We start from the raw sequence: 19477 nt of genomic DNA, 5'->3' as shown, positions 1-19477 counted from the left end.
ACTATCTTTTAAAATTAATTTTCAAGTAATAATTTTATATATTTCAATTACATTTTTGCTTCAAGAATGTAAAAGGAAAATTTTACAATGTCAGTTGGAAACTTTCAAGCGTACACTTTCTTTTTAAAGGAAAATCACTTGTCAATCAATGTCAAAATCATTCGTCAAGTAAAAGGTCTGTATTACACACACACACACACACACACAAAGATGAGACTACCAGAGCGCAAAACAATTAATGTTTGATTGAAATTCCTTTTTTTTTTTGCAGCACTGGGAATTGAACTCTTGAGTCTCACATATGCAGGCACTCTATCACTGAGCTACATCCCCAGCTCCTTTTATTTTTATATTTTGAAACAGGATCTGGCTAAGTTGCCCAGGCTAGCCTCCAACTTGTGATTCTCTTGACTCAGTCTCCTGAGTACTTGGGATTACAGGCATGTGCCAAAGTGCCTATCTGAAATTCTTCTATCATTAGATGCAAAGCACAAATACAATCAGATAAATTAACATAAATACTCAGACATTTAATTTTTATTTGAAAGAATACCTAGGGAAAAATTCATTTGGCTAGTAAAATAAAATGAAGAAGAATGATTGTTAAAATTATGTTTATTGAAAAGGAAAATTAAAGATGTAAAAGAACTTTTGCTGCACCAATCATCTAATTAATTGAATGTAATATTTTTCTAACACTGTACTTTAAATAAACAATAAAAATAGATATACAGATTTGCTAAAAATTATTAAATGATTTATAATTGCATGTCACATATACTGAGTATATATTTTATATATGAATATATTCATGCATATGAAAGTTATCGGGGTTAATTTATAATTTTAAATAATAAATGCAATGTTAATTTGATAGGAGAAAGAAAAATGACATTTAGGTTCCTTACCCAGAATGAACAGGACTTGAGACAAGATTTACATTGTCCAAGGTGTCAGCAGCCCAGCTGTAATGTCTAAGAGAATCTGAATCAAATTCCCTTGTGAATGTTAGATGCTGAAAAATAAAACAATATAGTCTATCAGTGTCACATATAACATCCCATAAAGACAGAAAAGACTTTGGTTTTTTGTACACAAAGTATATCTGTATTTCTCTATAAATGTGGATAGACTAACATTCAAAATAAAGAATTTGTGAATTTTCTAATATAGGTAGATATATAGCATGAGTGCAAGAACATTAAAAAGTAAAGTCTACTGATACACTATATTATTTCAATATTTCAAGAGACTACCTGAGTAATACGCATGGTAAAAGGAGTGTCATGGAACTAATAGCAGTGATTTTAAGTACTTTAACGTAGGTTCAGATTAATCCTATACCAACTGTGAAATCTTTTCCCCATTCTCAAAATAAAAATAAAAAATGTCAATCTTGATGACTTCTAATTCCAAGTGGTACAGAGCTGCTAGCAGCCATTCAGTGCTTCCCCAAGTAAACCAGGTAAATACAGAAGTCTGAATGCAGTAGAGGGCAGCCGAGGCACTGAGAACTAAAGGATCTATACTCTTGAGAAGTTGAAACTTCTCAGAAGAACTATACTCATGAAACGTTGAGCTGAAATTTTGTTATTTTTAAATTGACACTTGTCAGTTACAAGCACAGGAAGAATTTGGGCTTTGTTTCACAGGGACCACTGCTGAGGAGTGGAAAAACCAGGAGAGTTCTTGGTAAAGATATGGGTGGTTTCAAGCACGCTACAGTTTTCCATTAGATATTTGTGGAATTCTCGGGCCACACAGAACAGAAAGCTGAAAATCTAACCAGAAAAATCCCTATAAAGTATAATGGAACTTTTCAGCAGTTTCATAAGAAAATGATTAAAGAATTTAGAACTTGCTAATGGGAAGTGGACTTGAAGATCATACCAGAATTTCAAACAAGTACTCTGCAGGGACAGGACAAACCAGAAGTAGTAGGAACTTTTCCAGGATTGCAAACCAGCCTCATTTCACCAAAATCTTGATTGGATTAAATGGTCATTTGCTTCTCTGTTGTCCTAGCTGGGGGAGGGTGAACCATCTCTGGAGGAATATATCACCATTGGGTGTGTCCACAATTTTTCAAACACAAATCCAGCATAAAATAAAATTTTCCAAGTATGGCCAGAGCACATGAACAAAAACAAAAACAAAACAAGCCCAGATAGACACTATGAAGACTCAAAGGTCATCTAGATTTTGAGGTAAGCTAACAAGAACTTTATCTCTGACTCCCATGTTTAAGAAAACGGGAGGAATGCGTAGAAGAATGAAACTAGATCCCTGTCTCTCAGCCTGCACAAACATCAACTCAAAATAGATCAAAGAGCTAGGAAGAAGAAAATAGGGTCAACACTCCAACATACAGGTACCAACTTCCTTAATTTGCTCAATTTCATTAATAAACTCCTAAATAAAACTCCTAAAACACAAGAAACAATTAAGTGGGATGGCATCAAATTAAATAGCAAAGGGAATAGGAGCATAAAGACAGAACTTACAAAATGGGAGAAAACCTTGGCTAACTACCTTTCTGACAGAGGATTAATATCCTAAATATGTAAAGAGCTCAAAAAAAACCCAATCAGTAAATGAGCAAATAAACTAAAAAGACACTTCTCAAAAGAAGAAATACAAATGACTAAAAATTTAGGAAAAAAAATTCGACATCTTTAGCAATTGGGGGAATACAAACCAAAAACTACACTGAAATTTCACCTGACTCCAGTTAGAATGGCATCCCTCAAAAATACAAACAACAGTAAATGCTAGGGAAAATGGAACACTTTTATTCTGTTGATGGGATTGTAAATTAGTACAATGGAAATCAGGAAGGCCCTCAAAAGGTAGGAATGGAACCACAGTATGACCCAGCAATACCACTGATCCATATTTATCCCCCCAAATTAAAGTCAGTGTGGTATAGTGATACGTGCATACCCACGTTTACAGCAGCACAGTTCACACTAGACAAACTATGGAATTAGCCTGTCAGCAGATGAATGGATAAAGAAAACGTAGTACACACAATAGAGTTTTCTTTAGCCATAAAGAAGAAATTATGAAATTTTCAGGAAAATGGATGAAACTTGAGCATATTAAGTGAAAAACCTGGACTCAACAAGTAAACAGTGGTATGTTGTTTTTTGTTTCTCATGTGAAAGCTAGAGAGAAAAACAGACGGAAAAGAAGCAAAAAAGGGTGGTAGTAGTGGGAATCTCATGCAAATAGAAGGAAAAATAGTAGAATAGAAGGAGGGAACCAGGGGAAAGCAATAAGGGGAGGAAAAGGATAGGGAATGAAATTGACCAAATTACACTGTTATATTATGTGCATGTGCAAATATGTACCAATGCATTCCACTATCATATATAATTACAATGCATCAATAAAAAGAAAAAAACAAGGGGAAAGAGAAAATATATGAAAGACAGAAGATTCAACAGAACACCCAACAGAACACCGAAATACACATAAAAATGAATTGCACGTGCATCTGTTCAGTTTCATATAAAATGTCAGTTCTTGACTTAGACACAACAAAAAACAGGGCTAGTACATTGAAACCATAAATGGAAAAAATACACAAAAAGAATAAAAATACAGAAAATAATATGAGATATTGAAACAGTGAAAAGTTTAAAAACAAGTGTGACTGTACTCTCAGAAGCATCTAAGAAGAAAATAAGGCAGAAGCTATACTTGAAAAAAATGAATGCTCCAAATCTGATGAAAGATAATATTCCACAGACCAAAAATAAAGAAGTCTCAGTTTTTATCCTGCTAAAGATTTGCTTCCTTGTTAACACTCTAGTAAAATGACAGTCAAGTATTTTAAAATAAACATTGGGGTGGCCGGGGGAAGATAAGGAAAATGAGAGAAAAGACTGTAAATCAATGGATGTGTAACTGATGTGATTCTGCAATTTGTATACGGGGTAAAAATGGGAGTTCATAACCCACTTGAATCAAAGTGTGAAATATGATATATCAAGAACTATGTAATGTTTTGAACAACCAACAATAAAAAAAATTAAAAAAAAGACATCAGCAGAAAGACAGATTAGTTAAGTTCTTTTTAAAAAGTGATTTGTCCTGCATGAGCCCCACCATTGATTGATTAACCCCACCCACCACCAGCAACAACCCTTGCAGAAGACTCATGGCATAGAGACCAGAGACAGAAGACTAGAAGTTTAGATGCATTTTACTGACAATGAGGATTAATTGATAGTTTATATATGGAATATTCAGATCTCCCATCCTTCTTTCTTTCCTGGCCTCCCAAAGAGACAAGAACAGAGAGGTTCTAGGAAGAAAAGGGAAATCTTGGAGGATTCTGATCTGCCTACTGGAATCTCTCAGTCAGTGAAAGGTCACAGGCTTTTGACTTCAGTAGACATCATGACTGAAGAGTTGTACACCACACACAGAGCTTTCCGTGAGCCTGTTAGAGAGTAGCCAGCCAAGAACCACTAGACAGCTGGGAAAAGCTAATATGAAAAACAAAATAAGCCAACAAACAAGATAAACAAACTGGAAGAAACGGATGCTTTTCAAGAACAAAATTTTTAAGAAAACTTGAATTTTTTTGTAATTATCAAGTGAGAGATGAGATCTTTTTTTATACCTATGAAATAAGAGAATGCTTTAAAAAAAACTAGAGGGGAAAAAAAGAGCTCTCAGAAAGTAAAATGACAGCATTGAAATTGAAATAAAAACACATAAAAACTAGGGGAAATTTTTTTAAAAACAAAAAGAGGAGAGAAAATACAAGTGAAAAATCAAAAGGTCAACAGCCCCTCCACCCACCCCCCCAAAAAAAAAGTTCTAGAAAGAAAATAGTGAAATAGAAGAGAATTCATCAAGGAAAAAATTCAAGAAACTTTCCCAAAACTAAAGACCTGAGTTCCCAGAGTGAAAGGAGCTACTGAGTAATCAGTGCTACAGATGAATATAGACCTCAGGATGGCACATGAGCATGACATCTCAGAACCTGGAGACAAAAATGATCACAGACGGTAGATTTCCATCAATCATTTAACAGAAAAAACTGACGGTAAAGACAGTGGAGTTCCATGTTACAGTTCTTTGTAAGAGGAATTCTCCCAAGTAGTCAAACCAAGTATGCAAATAGTAAAATATTTTTAGATGTATAAATTCTTCCAAATTTCTCTCTCTCTAATCGAACTATTGGAAGATGTACTCCAAAATGAAGGACAACATCAGCAACATGGAACCCAGCATCAGAAGAAATAAAGGGAATTTTCATAGTGATGAAGACCCAAAAAGGATGTGTAATGGGCTTTCAAGGGGCTTGTCAAGTGAGATAGCTCTAAGATGAGTTAAGTAGAGATTAATAGAATACCTAGTGGATATGAATATATTGAGAAAAGATTTGCACAACTGGGGGAAGGCTTACAGATTGCGCTCCAATTCTAGGGAAAATAAAATAGCATTGGAAATAAAAGCAGTCATGATATATGTCACATATGTGAAGAAAATTTACATATGCATAACAACATAAGCACTAAGTACAGATAGAACCAAAATAAAAATGCAACTATTTTGGGAAATGGGAAGATGGAAAGTGTGCACAGTGGTGGAGAAATTGGAAAAAAAAAAAAGAGCTTCATCTTCTATTTGGAAAGTCAATAACTCCTCAAAAGTTCAACAGGAAGTACTATAACATGATAATTCAGAGACATGGAGGCCCAAAAGATGACTGTCTCTGGACAAGAAAAAATGGGGACTATAGTTGTATATTGGAATAGTTTTTTCATAACAAGTATGTCCCACAGAATGATGAGATCTTATTTACCTGCATAACCTTGATAATATTAAACCTAAATTTTAGAACCTACTGTGAATTACACAGATTTTTTTTAAAAAGCCTTGAAATCAAATTGAAAAAATAACTTGTAGAGCACTCATATGCAAGTCACTATCTAGGCCCTAGGAAAATGCAAAAGTCAACAAGGAACATCTTTCTCCATTCAACAAGAGAAGATACTTCCAGGGTGTGTGGGTGTGCAATTGAGTCTAATAAGAGTCCACAGACCTGATACCCTAACCCCAAAAGATCACTAAACCATGGCCAATAGTTCCATATTTTATAAGTTAAAGGTAAGCTGTTAGTTCTATCCTGGCCTTATTTACCAATTCTTTATAATGACTTTTGGAGACCCCTATCCTTCAGAACCAACTATCCTTCAGAAGGAGACAAAACACTGAATACAAAGTTTTAATTTTTTTTGGTGGTAGCCATGGTGGGGACAAACTACCGTTCTTACATTTAAGGCCCTGAAGTTATTTTCCACAAAGGACCATTTTAAGTCTGATAAATAAATAATATCACCCCTCTTTGGTACTTACAGTAAATTATATATCTTTGTCACTCTTAGACACATGCACTGGTGACATTAATTATTTAAAAAATGAATTATATCACAAAAAGTTATCGCCACCATCATGTAATATTTATCAAGGCTGGAGTGTGCCAGCACACTGGGATTCTCTCTCACTTAGACTTTCCTTAACTCCTTTACTCTTGGAACTCTTTGCGGCTCACTGAAGCTTTGTCACACACAAGTGAACAGATGCCATACTTGAGACAAAACAAGGAACTAAATGTCTCACTTATGTATCCTAACAGTAACATTTAAATACATTTTTAGGTGCCACAGTAAATTTCTCTTCTGAGTTTTGCTTCCTTTTTTTTCTTCTTCCTTTCTTCTTTATAGAGCTTTCTCAGGCCTATGGGTAGCCCTAATTAAACCTGAATGAGTTACACACAAGTAACTAAAACATGTTCCTCCTACAGTGCATCCATCTAAAATAAAATATGGCAATACAACTGAACCTATGGTTTTATAAATAGTTGTTGAATTGGTAGGTCTTTTCCAACTATATGTCGAGTACCTACTTCTACAGACTCGAGTTCACTTAAAGGTGAAATTTCAAGTATCATTTTGATAATTTGAAGATGTCCTGACATGTTACTGTGCATGACACAGTAAACCAAAGAAAAGCTTTAGCTCTATTTCATTATTGAACAAATAGACATTTAAAATGATAAAGAAGACACTGCCTACGATGATGGTTACAAATGAACTAGACCTGGCTCTTAAGTTTCCTTCAGCAAAGAGGGGTGTTCCTAACATTTAATGGAAGAGCTTCGCTTTAAGATGAGCCAAAGGCTTGGATTTTGGAGTTGCCTTTGCCACCTATTGATGGAGAAAGACTCCCGAGTTTTCCACTGTGTAAAGGCAACTCACAGATATAACTGTGGGTCTCTCCCTTACCCCTTCATATGCACTATAGACCTGGAAATGTGTTGTAATTTATCTGAGTGATAGACTGGGAAGGGTAGCTAGGAAAGCTCACTCTCCTCTTGCTTCCATTCTCATGGGCCTCGGTATGGTCCCAGGGAATAGGCAGCCTATTCCACTTCCCAAAGCCCACCTCTGTGAGAAGGATACCTGCTCTGGACTGGCTCTGCTGGTCACTGGGTAGGGAGTCCACCTAGCTGAGGAGTTTAGTTAGCAGGTCCACTTGGTTCAGACACTATATGACTTTCAAGCTTGCTTTCGTCATGAATAAAGGAGACACACTGCCCTTGATCTATATTTATTTTTACTTATTGACGGTGCCTTCAGAGATGCCCCAAACATTACTTGCTGATTTTGTGATCCTTAGGATGTTTCTCTACCTTTCTTAATCTCGGTTTCCTCTTTCTCAATTGGGGATTGGTTGATATGCACATTTCATGAAATGTACATCAAAAGTCTGATACTACTGCCAATGTTGGTATAAAATTCTAATAAGATTGCTTTACATATGTAATGCCTTTTATACTTTTTAAGGGACTTACTTTTACACTAGCTTCTTTGTTATGATAATTTGTGGGGGAAACAGCAAAGCAAAACCTCTTCCAACCCAACACTGGGGCCTTTACAGTTATGTACACAGGATGATGACAGCAAACTTACAGGGTGCATTCAGTTATAGGAAGGCATCTTATAAAAACCAAGGTCTTACTTATTGATTCAAAAAATGTTTAAATTCCTTCTTGAAGAGTACTACCACAACTTACTGGCATCAACTCAATGACAAGGACTGGGCTAGGTCTTTACCATCCATATGTTCTTTAAGTCCTATTAGACCTAGGTGAAATATTATGCTCATTTTACAAAAGAGGAAATTTGAGATTCAGAGAGACTTCAAAACTTGGCAACACAGAGTCAATACCTAGCATACTATCTTGAAGAAAAGGTCACACTGATTTACTAATATGTCCATGTCAAAAGTAATATGAATATGCACATCATTTTCCATCTTGGAAGTGATGTTAAGGATACTATTAAAACCAAAATACATATTATTCAATAGAGTCCAAAGCCTGACTAATGATGATATCACTGTCTCCAAGAGCTTAATACTTTCCAAAAATAGTTTCTCACTAGCCCTATTCATCAGAGGAAAGAGGAGAGCAAGTACACGCTGGCCTTAGAAACAAGGGCACACCCAAATGCCCAGGTCTGGAAATAAATGTCTAGGCTCAGAAGAATGAGGCAGGAGCAGGAAAGAGTTTTTAAAGGAAAAAAGAAAAAAGAAAAAGAAAATCTAATTAGCTCCAATATTAGGAAGCTCTCCAGGCTGCTGTCAACCCTCAGTGTGGGATGACACCAGTTATAGTTCAGGACTGAATCTGCAACCTCCTTGTCTTCAACTCTGCCACCTATGGGAGCCAGCCAAAGGTGGTCGTGCAAATCAACCAGTGGCCTTGACAGGCTGATGCTAACAGAATCCAATAACCTCACAACAACAGGTCACATGCAAGCCTTGGTGCATCTAATCTGGAAAACCATAAACCCGACTGAGCTGAGTGACAGCTAGATGACATAACCAATCTGGAGGCCCCAGAAAGCAAAGGCTTGTCAAGGATAACTCCACCCTGTGGGTGTCAGTTTCCCTACATAAAGAAAAAGAGATAGTAGATTTGACTCAGGCCGTGGGACCTCTTAGCCCAGGGAATAGCAGGTTAAAAACTTCCATTTTTGCACTAGGGTAATGAGTAGATAATATTAACTGCACCTATTCACTGTGATAATGGATTAATTCAAGTAATATGAACATGATTTGAAATTCTACATTACTATGCAAACACAAACAGATAATAATAATCTAATACTCCTACATTTTAATAATTGCCTTTTGGTGGGGGATGTGGTGCTAGGGATCAAACCCAGGGCCTTGTGCACACTAGACAAGCACTGTCCCACTAAGCTAAATAGTCCAGCAAGATGATTTATTTCTTACATTAATAAACACTGTATCCCTTTATGTACATGTTTAGGATACTATACCTTTTCAGACCAGAGGGACAGTCAAAGCAACTCTCTGGAATTAAAAATAGTAATGGCAGTGCTGTTGGTGTGTGAAACAGTTGTCTGAAGAAGGACTCTTCCTTTAGCTGGTATGCTTTACTAAGATCTGTCACACTCTGCATAATAGAGTGGCTCTCTTGCCTAATAATCAGCAGGAGATCTGGCTGAAGCATCTGGGAGACTAAAGTTCTATTCTCAGCTCTCCCTACTAATACCTGTGTGACACTGAACAATTAGATACTTCTCTTGGTTCCATTCTTCCTGTTTGTAAAGGGGCAATCCTAAAATGGTGGCAGGAAGCCTGAAAGGAGATGGCCCATTTAGTAAGACGCTGTGGAAGGCACTGCACTAAATACTACGAATATTGTGATCTATCATGGATATTAACTGAAATGGCAAACTGCTACCCAAAAAGATAGCAGGCAGGTTTAGACATCCAGCGCAACTCCTTTGAAACATTCTTGTAAGGAATGGATTCTATAAAATAAAACGCAATTCAAGCAACAAAATAAAAATTAAAGGCTTACTTTAATGAGGAAAACTGGTCTTCCTCCCCCTCAAAGTATTTATTTTCCTAAAATCAATCATTGCCTTTAAGACTTATTTTGAGATGACCACATAAACTATAGTGAACAGCAAAGTGATGTTTGGTTCTTTGGGATTTCTAAATATAATTCATTTCTGTATAATTGAGCTATGAACTTCAACAAAAGAAGGTGAATCAAGGTCATTACAGAAGCTGAGTGTGTCAACCTCCAGCTCAAAGCATCTACATATATTATACTACCTTAAGTAATTCAAAACACTAACCTATCTTAAAAAAAAAAATCTTGTAATCTTGCTGACCAATCTTCCGAGGTGTTGAATGGATCACCTGAGTAATGCTGGCAAAGCACTTGGAAGGGAGAAAGCAGCATATTAAATGTCACTAGTCAAAGGTATTTATCTTCCTGGGGACTATCTCTAGCAAATCTTTAATCTGAGGATGGCTACCTTATGCCACCATGCACATTTCTCAGCTCCCCTTGAATTAGTCTAAGTAAAGAAATAGGAAAATGAATGCGCTACTGGGGGTGGAGGAGTGCAATAGGGTGAGAAGCAGAGGAAAACCTGACTAGGAGCACAGCCAGACTTTTGGATTAGGTATTCTCTTCCTTTTCTATTACTGAAATCGCTGAAAATGCCTAGGTTCTTGAAAAAGCAATTATGCAGTTTCCGCAAACTGAAGAAGCCACCAATTTGCAAACTACTTGGTAATATATCAAGTAGTGCCTAGCACATTATGTGACTTATTTATATGAAATCATCCTTAGCTTCAAAAAAGACCAAGTCTCATTTAAAGGAACCAGAATCCCAGGCTGTGAGATAAATGAAAAGAGTTATGGGGTGAAAGACGTGGCAGCTGCCCGCATGTGTATGGTGGCTATTGTGAGGTCTCCTAGATCACTAACAGAATCATCCCCACAGTCAACATTCAAACAGCAAACACAACTGTGCAGTGAGTTAAACTTTCTAAATCGGTCACTATTTGAAGGTCTGCCACTTGTCCCTTCGTTAGAAACCATGTGGAAAAAGAGAAGTCTGTGAAAGGAAAGCAGTCTCTTCAGAGGGAGGCAGCAGAGCCAAGCAGAAGCCATATTTATCTTTATAGATGTGCTTCCGGTAAATCAACAGAACTGTAGGAAAATAGAAGGCCTTTAATTTACAATGATTAATTGGCAAGAGAATCCTTCCTAAATTTTTTTTTTTTTTTGGCTTGGAAATATCAAAGTTTATAGCTATTCTGTTAAGTTATAGCTCATTCCCTTTTTATTTTGTTAATTAGATTTATTTCTAGAGAGAAAATATACAGTAGGACCTTAAGGTTGTATGCCACTTTAAGATGCTAGAAGAATTTCTATTTTGCCATTGATGAGGGGTTGTTTATGCCGGATTTGACCACCACCAACAGCTATCGTACCAGGGAGGACAAAAACTGGACTTAAACTGGCGGGTGGGGGAAGACTGAAATTGCTGGCAAGAAAGTCTGGGTGGTGCTGACTTAAGGCATGGCTGAACCCAGCCATAGCTCTCCCAGCAGCTTTGAGCTTATTTCATCCTTATAGCTTCAGCTTCCCTAATGCTTCTTTCTCAAAAGTTTCAAATTTGAGTTTCTCACTAGATTGGAAACTTAACTTTACGTTATACTCTAAAGTAATCACTGTACTCCAGAGAAAGGGGTTCCCTGAATGGTCAGGTTTAGGCTGCATCCATGGAGGAGAGGAAGAATTTCTACCCCTTTTAAATTACACTGACTGAGCACCAGCTGGGGATGATTAGTGATTAGACCATCAGATCCTAACTGCTACTGCCAAAAAAAAGGAGTGTATGCAGAAAGCCAGTCAGGAGTATGCAGGAAAGGGAACCCACACTCAGAAGTGTCTTCTGCTTTTCTCCTAGCTGTGAGTAACTATATCAGAAATCCTACTGAATTAAATATTTATGTCTACAGTATATACCCTTTGGTCTTACAACTACTTCTAGGTCATTCAAACAAAGTAAAATTAATTGATTGACCTGGTAAATATTTGTAAACTATTATCATGCTTTCTCCATCAAGGTCAAATATTTCTACTCTTCTCACTATGCCTTACATGCCATGATTCTAAGCTCTTTGTACTTTTCATAATCTGTTGTTGATTACGTTATAGTCTGTCAGTTCTTTGAGAAGCACATTAAATAATAATTTATTAGAATTAGAAATAAGCATAGTGAAGAACTCATGTGTCTAAATATAATCCTTCATGCTAAAAAAAATGGACCAAGATAGTGGTACTGCATCCATATTAAGAAAACTAGCAAATGTAAGACCTTGGAGGACAGACAGTAAATCCTTGGGCTCTTTACTGGCTTTTTCTCACCCTGAGTAATAAAGACCATACAATGTTCAAAAAGGAGGCAACCTGGAACCACATGGTCAAGGACTCTGCTACTTGCAAGCTGTGTTCCCTAATGTGAATTATATAAGTTCTCTGACTTCTATTTCTTCCTCTCTTTAATGGAACAAAGGAATCATCTCATAGGGTTGTTGTGAAATATAAACAAGTTAATACTGGTAAAACAGGATAGCTCCTGGTCCATAGGAAGAGCTCAAAATGTGCTGTTTTCACCACTGTCTAAGCATCCTTGCCATTACATCTCCCGACACTTAAGGCATCTCATCAACACACTCCATTTCTGTAATGAGGCCTGGGTAATCTGGACTATACACAGTGATTACATAAGCCACCCAGACAGTTGCTTTCAATAACTATGTCAGAAGAAATGAAAGCACCAATATACCACAGTCATCCTAGACAACAAGGCTTCAGTTTAGACTTATCCCTTTTCTTTATTAATTCCTATTTGGAAAGAAATGTTTCCAAGCACATAGATTGCCCTAAAACAACCTGATACACAAATAGCTGAGCTCATAAAACAAATACATTAGGTGCTGAATAACCAATATGGTCATCCCTTGGTATTGCTGGGAAGGAGCTCTAAGACCCACCCCTCTACAAATACCCAATTCTGTAGACATGGAAGTCTTGTATATAAATTGGTAAAGGATTTGACATGACCTGTGTACCTCCTCCAGCATATTATATGAATATATATATGAATATATTATATGAATATATGAATATACACATTCAGTACAAATGCATTTTTCTCTGAATATTTTTGAATTACTGTTGGTTGGAGTATAGAGGATACAGAGGGAGCACTGTACATAAAGCTTCCAGTCAGAGTTGCTGCAGCTAGTGGTTCCAACAAAGGCACATCTCGGAACCTATCTCCAGGTGACTCTGGATTAACAGGCAAAGGAAAGGTAAAAGAGTAGAGAGTTCATAGATAACCCAATATCACAATTAAAAAAAAAAAAGACTCTACTCTCACATATCCAGTGATGAATGAAGTGTTTTACAGACTAGTTATGAAAGGCCCCACAGGGAATGGGAATATATTTACCTTCTCCCTTTACCCAACACAGGATCCTAGGAACAGTGTGACAGTCTTATACTAATTATCCTGGGTTTCAACTGTACTGTAACTATAGTTAATATGTAAAATGGTTAAGTCAACAAAATAATGAAGAGGCAAGTATCTTCTTGTTGAAAAAAAGAAAAGCACATAGAGAGTTAATTTTTAATTCATTTTCCAACTTTACTTGTCAAAGCAACTAGGCAATGATTGGGTAGTTTTCAATCTGACAGTCATATATCATTGCTTTAAAAATCCCAAATATTTAAGACTTTTTTCTTGCTTTTCAACAAAATTACTACTCTGAAGAAACAACATTTTGAAATGTATAAATTCAGTTAGAGGCATGAAAGATGTAGATTAATTTTTTTTTTTTGTCATTTAGTTCTAGTTGAAAGTGTTTCAAGGCACTTCTAAAGTAAATGCTTCTTATTGGTTATGCACAGTATAACAAGATTCTCCGTTCTTACAGTCTTTCTAAAAATAAGCCTTTTCCCCATCCTCCACATAAGCAAGACACTAGCAACTAAAGTTAACATGTCTTTCAGAATTTGTTTTTCCTCGAGTTTTTATTTTTAAGGTGTTTGTACAAAAACTTGAAAAAAAAAAAAAAACCTGTAAAGAATTGCTGGGCACAGAAGCACATGCCTGTAATCCCAGTAACTCGGGTGACTGAGGCAGGAGGATCTCAAGCCCAGGTAACTTAGCCAGATCCTGTCACAAAAATTAAAAATGGGCACTAATGTAGCTCAGTTGATAGAATGCCCCTGGATTCAATCCCCATTACCACAAACAGAGAAGGGGAAAAAAATAAGGGAAGAAAACAATATTCATCACCCCTAAACCTAGATTCAACTATTCAACAATATCTCGCCATATTTGTATGTGTGCATGTGCTCTCTTTCTCTCTCAATGAGTCATTTAAGATAAATAGCTGACTTAATAATTTCATCATTCCTGAAAACTTCAGTATATAAATTGGTATAGTATTATATAAATTGGTAAAGGTAAGTTAACAATTTCCTAGTGGTGTGTATAGATTGATGTGTGTGTATCCATTACACTTTCAAACATTCCCAGGTGGCCCTAAAATGTGTTTAGGACTGTATCTTCTTTTTTTTCCCCCAAATCTCTTATCAATTTGTCATGAATTTGTGTTGTCCTGAAAAAATGTCACATGCTCACTAAACATGCAGGGTCCACAAAGGAGGCCGATCAATCCATGGAGGGGCATGCTGTGGCCAAGAAAACAACTTCCTGTTTCTATAGCTTTGAACTTGAATTTTTCTTTTAAAAGTAAACAAATTCTGTGCTTTACTGTCTGGTCTACAGAAGCATTTATGATGTCTACTCAGATGTTTCTATAATTGAAGCAGCAAAAAACTGAGCCAAAGAACATGAGTATTGCCTCAGAAGTTCTCCTTGTCTTGTATTTTCCACAAATCTTTAGTTCTGAGTAAATGCTGCCCCCTCATTCTACGTGAGTAAGCACATCTTAGTAAAAGCTCATGGGCAATGCTGTGAGAATCCTCAGAAGCCCATTTCTGGCCTTGTAACTTGTATATTTTATTCTAATGTTGATGTTCAGAAGTTAGGAGGAGGATAACTATGGTAAAAGCAGTGGTGGTGCTGGTGGTGGTAGAGATGATAATGGTGAGGTCACGGTAATGGTGGATGTGGTAGTTCCAACTTCAGGCCCTTGCTCTAAAACAAATATACATGCAGGAATATCAACCATAATTACATTTGATCAGGAATCCTCCAGTACAGATTTTAGATAAGAGCAAACTGTCACTGATACCCAAGGAGTTTTCTTCCACCTGTAATTTTATAAGCATTGAAAGCTTTTCTTTCTTAGAGTATGGAGAATAATAAGTATTTTAACAATTGTGTCATCACATATCTACTAACATCTCATTTCAGTTGGGATTATGAACAGAGCAGGTTACCAGACTATAATAACCAACCAAGATGAAAGTTTTTCAGAGAATCTCTGCTAATAACTGGCAATGCCTTGTATCCAAGAGCTTAGCTTCATTATTTGAGACACCCACTTAGACCCATGACATATTATTGCACCTATAATCATTTTACAAAAGTTTTTGTTTTTTGACCAATTACTGAATAGCCTCTGTATTCACCTCTTTAAGGTCTGCTTGATAAGATGTTCTAGAGAGTACAAAGTAATATTCATTGTAGGTCCCTGTGAAATACAATGCACACCTGTGTGTCTGGCATCAGCATCTCCAGACATGTAGGAGTTCTAAAAGTCAAAGATACTCATTGCTTAACTTCTACCTTGGGCATAAATGACTATCACTTGCTCATCAGCTTCTATTGACCTTGGTTGTGCAGTGAATAAATAAGTTTCACATGATTTCACCAATTATTTACATTGCTGAAATATTATAAACCATCTTAAAATTAGTTTCATGATCCAAATAGTTTTTCACTCATCAGATGAGTGTGCACATTTAAAACCAGGTATTGTGGATATCTAGAAATTATTTTAGAATCATCCTGAGTTCAAATGCAATAAAACTATGTTGCTGGAACTTCTTATATCAACCTAGTATGTATTTAACTATAATTATGGAAAGAAGAAATATCATAAACACCCAATGAATCCCAGCAGAGATTCTGGGAGAAAGCAAAACATCTATCTTGAGAAGGTCCATCACAGGCAAGTTTGAAACATGTTCAAAAACATGACAAATCTAATCTTTAAGTATTTATTAAAAACAGTCCTAACATATATACATAGTTTATACAACAAAATAAAACCTTCATGTGAATAATTTTAGCAACTCTGGCTAACAATTATTATCAACTGTCTCTCAAAAAATTTAAAATAGATTTGCCTTAGAGATGAGAAAGGTATCTATACGTTTTGGTCTTTGAGTTCCCCTCAGTGGAATCTGAGGGACTCACCTGCAGAAAAGAGGTATGTTATTTCTGATTGTACAACTGATTCTCTTCTTCAATTGATTAATACCAGAAGGTTTACAAATACAAAGTCAAACATACAGAAAAATATGGTTTTGGTTAGAGAAATTGGCTTGATTCAGTCATACAAATGTAAGTTTAAAAAACAAAGAATATTTTAAGAAGACCGCATACCTGCTCTTTGGATGGCACAAGAAGTTCTTCAATCATCATGCTGTCCCGTGCATAGGAGCTTCTGTTCAAGGTGTAAGACCTATCCGAACTGAAGGAGCGGAGGCTGTTGTATTTACAGTTAACCATTCAACAGTGGTAGATGATGATGAGATGAATAAAAGAAAATTAATGCATGCAACTTTAGGAACAAGCAAGATGGCTAAAAATATCGACAAATGCTTTCCTTGAAAGGACATCATCAAAAATAAAACTATGTTTGAGTCAATGTCTTTACCATACACAAACTCACGATCAGGTTTTGTTTAAAATTAGGCCAATTGGTATTAACTCTGTGAGAAGATGAAATGCATGAAAACTTTGGATGTTTCACCATACAGCTGAACCAACAGAACACTTAGAAGAACCTCTGGGTAATTGACAGTTGTTTTTTTTTTTTTTTAGGATTAGACTGCATTTTAGAGTTTCCTGTCTTTCTGGTTCATGTCTGCTTACTTTGCGCTATTGACTGGAATTATGTCTGCTGTGAATGCATCTATTTATAAGTCTTTGGGAACCATACATGGGAGAGCTCTGGTTTGTAGTTGCTACTCATGGAAAACATCAAGAAGGAAGAGTGTTATTAATATACCTGTCTGACATCTTTATCATCTTTCTGGCCTTTAGGAAACACTTAATTTCCTTGCATGATTAGTCTATCCTTCCTGCAAATACTTTTTTTTTCCCCTTGGTTCGACTCTTTTTTTCCTCATTCCTTTTATTGCTCTCCTTTCAAATCTTTCTCAAGCCCTCCATGTAATCTTTGAACTTCTCAGAGTGCAGCTCCCTCTAATGCCCTGAAGTACCACTCACCACACTGATCTGTAAAGTAAGGCACTGGAGGAGCACAGCTGTCTTGTCATGTTGATGACTTTGCATATATCCACATAAATCATGCCAAGATTGAGATTACAATTAATCTGGGTCTTGGATTAATGCCTTGTGATCCTTCAGGAACAGAGAGGATGGGGATTTAAGAGGAACTGAGGTCATCTCCTACTTACCTCCCTGTCTTACCTGGCAGGCTGTAATAAGACAGTTTTTCATTACCTCACCTATCTAATGAGGCATGAGGCTTCCTGTCTTGTCCTTCTTAGAATAGCATTGCAGAATACAAAACTGCTTAGCTGAAGTCAAGAACTGTCTCTTTAGCAATGGGGTATCCCCAAACTAGACATCTAGCCCCCTTGGTTTTGGTGTCCTTATCCATATAGAGACAAAACTATGGGAAAATTTCTTCTTTTCACTACCTGTATAATTAATAAACTGTCAATCTAAATATTGTTTATTGTATCTTTACCAGCTGAATCAGCCAAACATTGGCTCTGTCCTTGCCTTGTGTATGACAGGGGAAAGAGCAAATAAGAGGTAAATAAGGAATGATTTCTCGCTTTGCATGAAATGATTTCTTTTCCTCACTGCCTACTATTCTAAAGATTATCTGAAACAGAGACCTCTGAGATATTATAGGCATTGTTCTACGTGCCTACACAAATGGCTAGGTATACATTCTAGGATTAGAGCCTTAGTGGTGATGAGAATCTCAGACTGATCCCCTATTCAAAAATATCATTGTTCCACAGTCATTATTTAGTGTATTCAGCAAATACACACTGAATAAGCATTATCCCTCAGAGGAGCAGTTGTCCAGTAAACCACATGACTCTAACCATTTGGACGGCCAGGCCCTCTGTGCCCAGTCATATCATGTCACCCATAGCTCTTCCTTTCCTTTGTTTCAGTTGCAACTCTTTCTTTCTGTTACTCCTGTCTCCAGTCTCTTAACTTCTTTCAAATACGGAAGAAGCTTCGTAAAAGTAGGAATTATTCCTAACTCAACAATGTCCAATTGAATTTTGTGTTATGCTGGAGATGTGCTAAATCTGTGTGGTCTAGTATCATTGGCCACTGGTCACATGTGGCTATTGAGCACATAATTGGCTAGTATGGCTGAAAATGGATTTTTAACTAATCTGAATTTAAACAGCCACATGAGGCTAGTGGCTGCATTATTAGTGCACCTTTTATGTACTCATGGTAATATTCCATCTTGCTCACTGATATGATTTAGAAGCACTAGAAGCTGTGCTCTCTGCATTGGACACTCTTTCTTCAAATTATAATTTCCACTGCATGACATATTAACAATGGTGGCACCTGAAACAGTTTTATTATATAATGTGTACAAATACTAAAAGTTTTAAAATAGATCACAAATTCATTTTAATTCCAGTTTTTAAATATATCTAAGATTTGTTGATAGTTTTTCAACATTCTTTCCTCCATTTAGTTTATTATATGAGTGGCAACTGCAGAACAGAGCACAGAACTGGGAACAGGAAGTCCTAGTTCTGATTCCTGATCATTCCTGACCAACTTACATTAGACAGATGGAACCCATTAAATCCATGAAGCTTCACTCTGAATCCTTAATACAACGAAGTAATTTGGGGTATTAAAATTATTGATTATTTCTTAGGGGTCTGGAAAGCATTAGTTTTAAACTAAGGTTGACAATATTATTTGTAGCCATCCCTAAGTGTTAAATATGGGAAGTGTTAGAAAAACATGCCTTGGAATTCTAAAATTATACTAGTATATCTAGCACAACTCAAATAAAACAGCAACCAGCAAACAAACAGCTTTTCAAATCAAGACTTTTTCTTTAAATTTAGCGAAACTCTTTCAGTTACTTCATGCACTACACAAAATTTGTTAAGGGAGAAAAATTCCTTAAGTATTCGGTCGGTCACTTATTTCTTTGTATGCACTTACTTTCTTGCTAATTTTCTCAGAGTCACAAAACTGATTGTCTAAAGCTGAGCAGAAAAAAAAAAGGGGGCACATCGCAGCACATCGCAGCACAACACAGCACAACATTGAAGAAAATAAAAATGAGAAAATGAGCCAGGGAGGGCAGAGAAACA

At 36.4% G+C, this 19477-nt stretch overlaps 1 protein-coding gene across 36 annotated transcripts in view; it reads right to left on the bottom strand.

Moving 5' to 3' along the window:
• Ank3 (ankyrin 3) overlaps positions 1 to 19477 on the bottom strand; it is a 639364-nt gene that overhangs the window by 77816 nt on the left and 542071 nt on the right. For 32 of the 36 annotated variants that reach the window (XM_058577999.1, XM_058578003.1, XM_058578025.1 and 29 more), the window contains 2 exons: positions 16515 to 16617; positions 909 to 1015 (listed from right to left, as the gene is read on the bottom strand). In XM_058577999.1, coding sequence (XP_058433982.1) covers positions 909 to 1015; positions 16515 to 16617 — 210 coding nt within the window. The remainder of the gene's footprint in view (positions 1 to 908; positions 1016 to 16514; positions 16618 to 19477) is intronic. The other 4 variants (XM_058577998.1, XM_058578009.1, XM_058578013.1 and 1 more) reach the window with 1 other exon arrangement.

The sequence above is a fragment of the Marmota monax genome, unplaced genomic scaffold, assembly GCF_021218885.2.
Source record: "Marmota monax isolate L192 unplaced genomic scaffold, Marmota_monax_Labrador192_F-V1.1 WCK01_AAM20220418_F8-fsc00019, whole genome shotgun sequence".
NCBI classification, from domain to species: Eukaryota; Metazoa; Chordata; class Mammalia; order Rodentia; family Sciuridae; genus Marmota; species Marmota monax.
The sequence above is the reverse complement of the archived record's forward strand: the minus strand, read 5'-3'. Positions and strand labels throughout refer to the sequence as shown.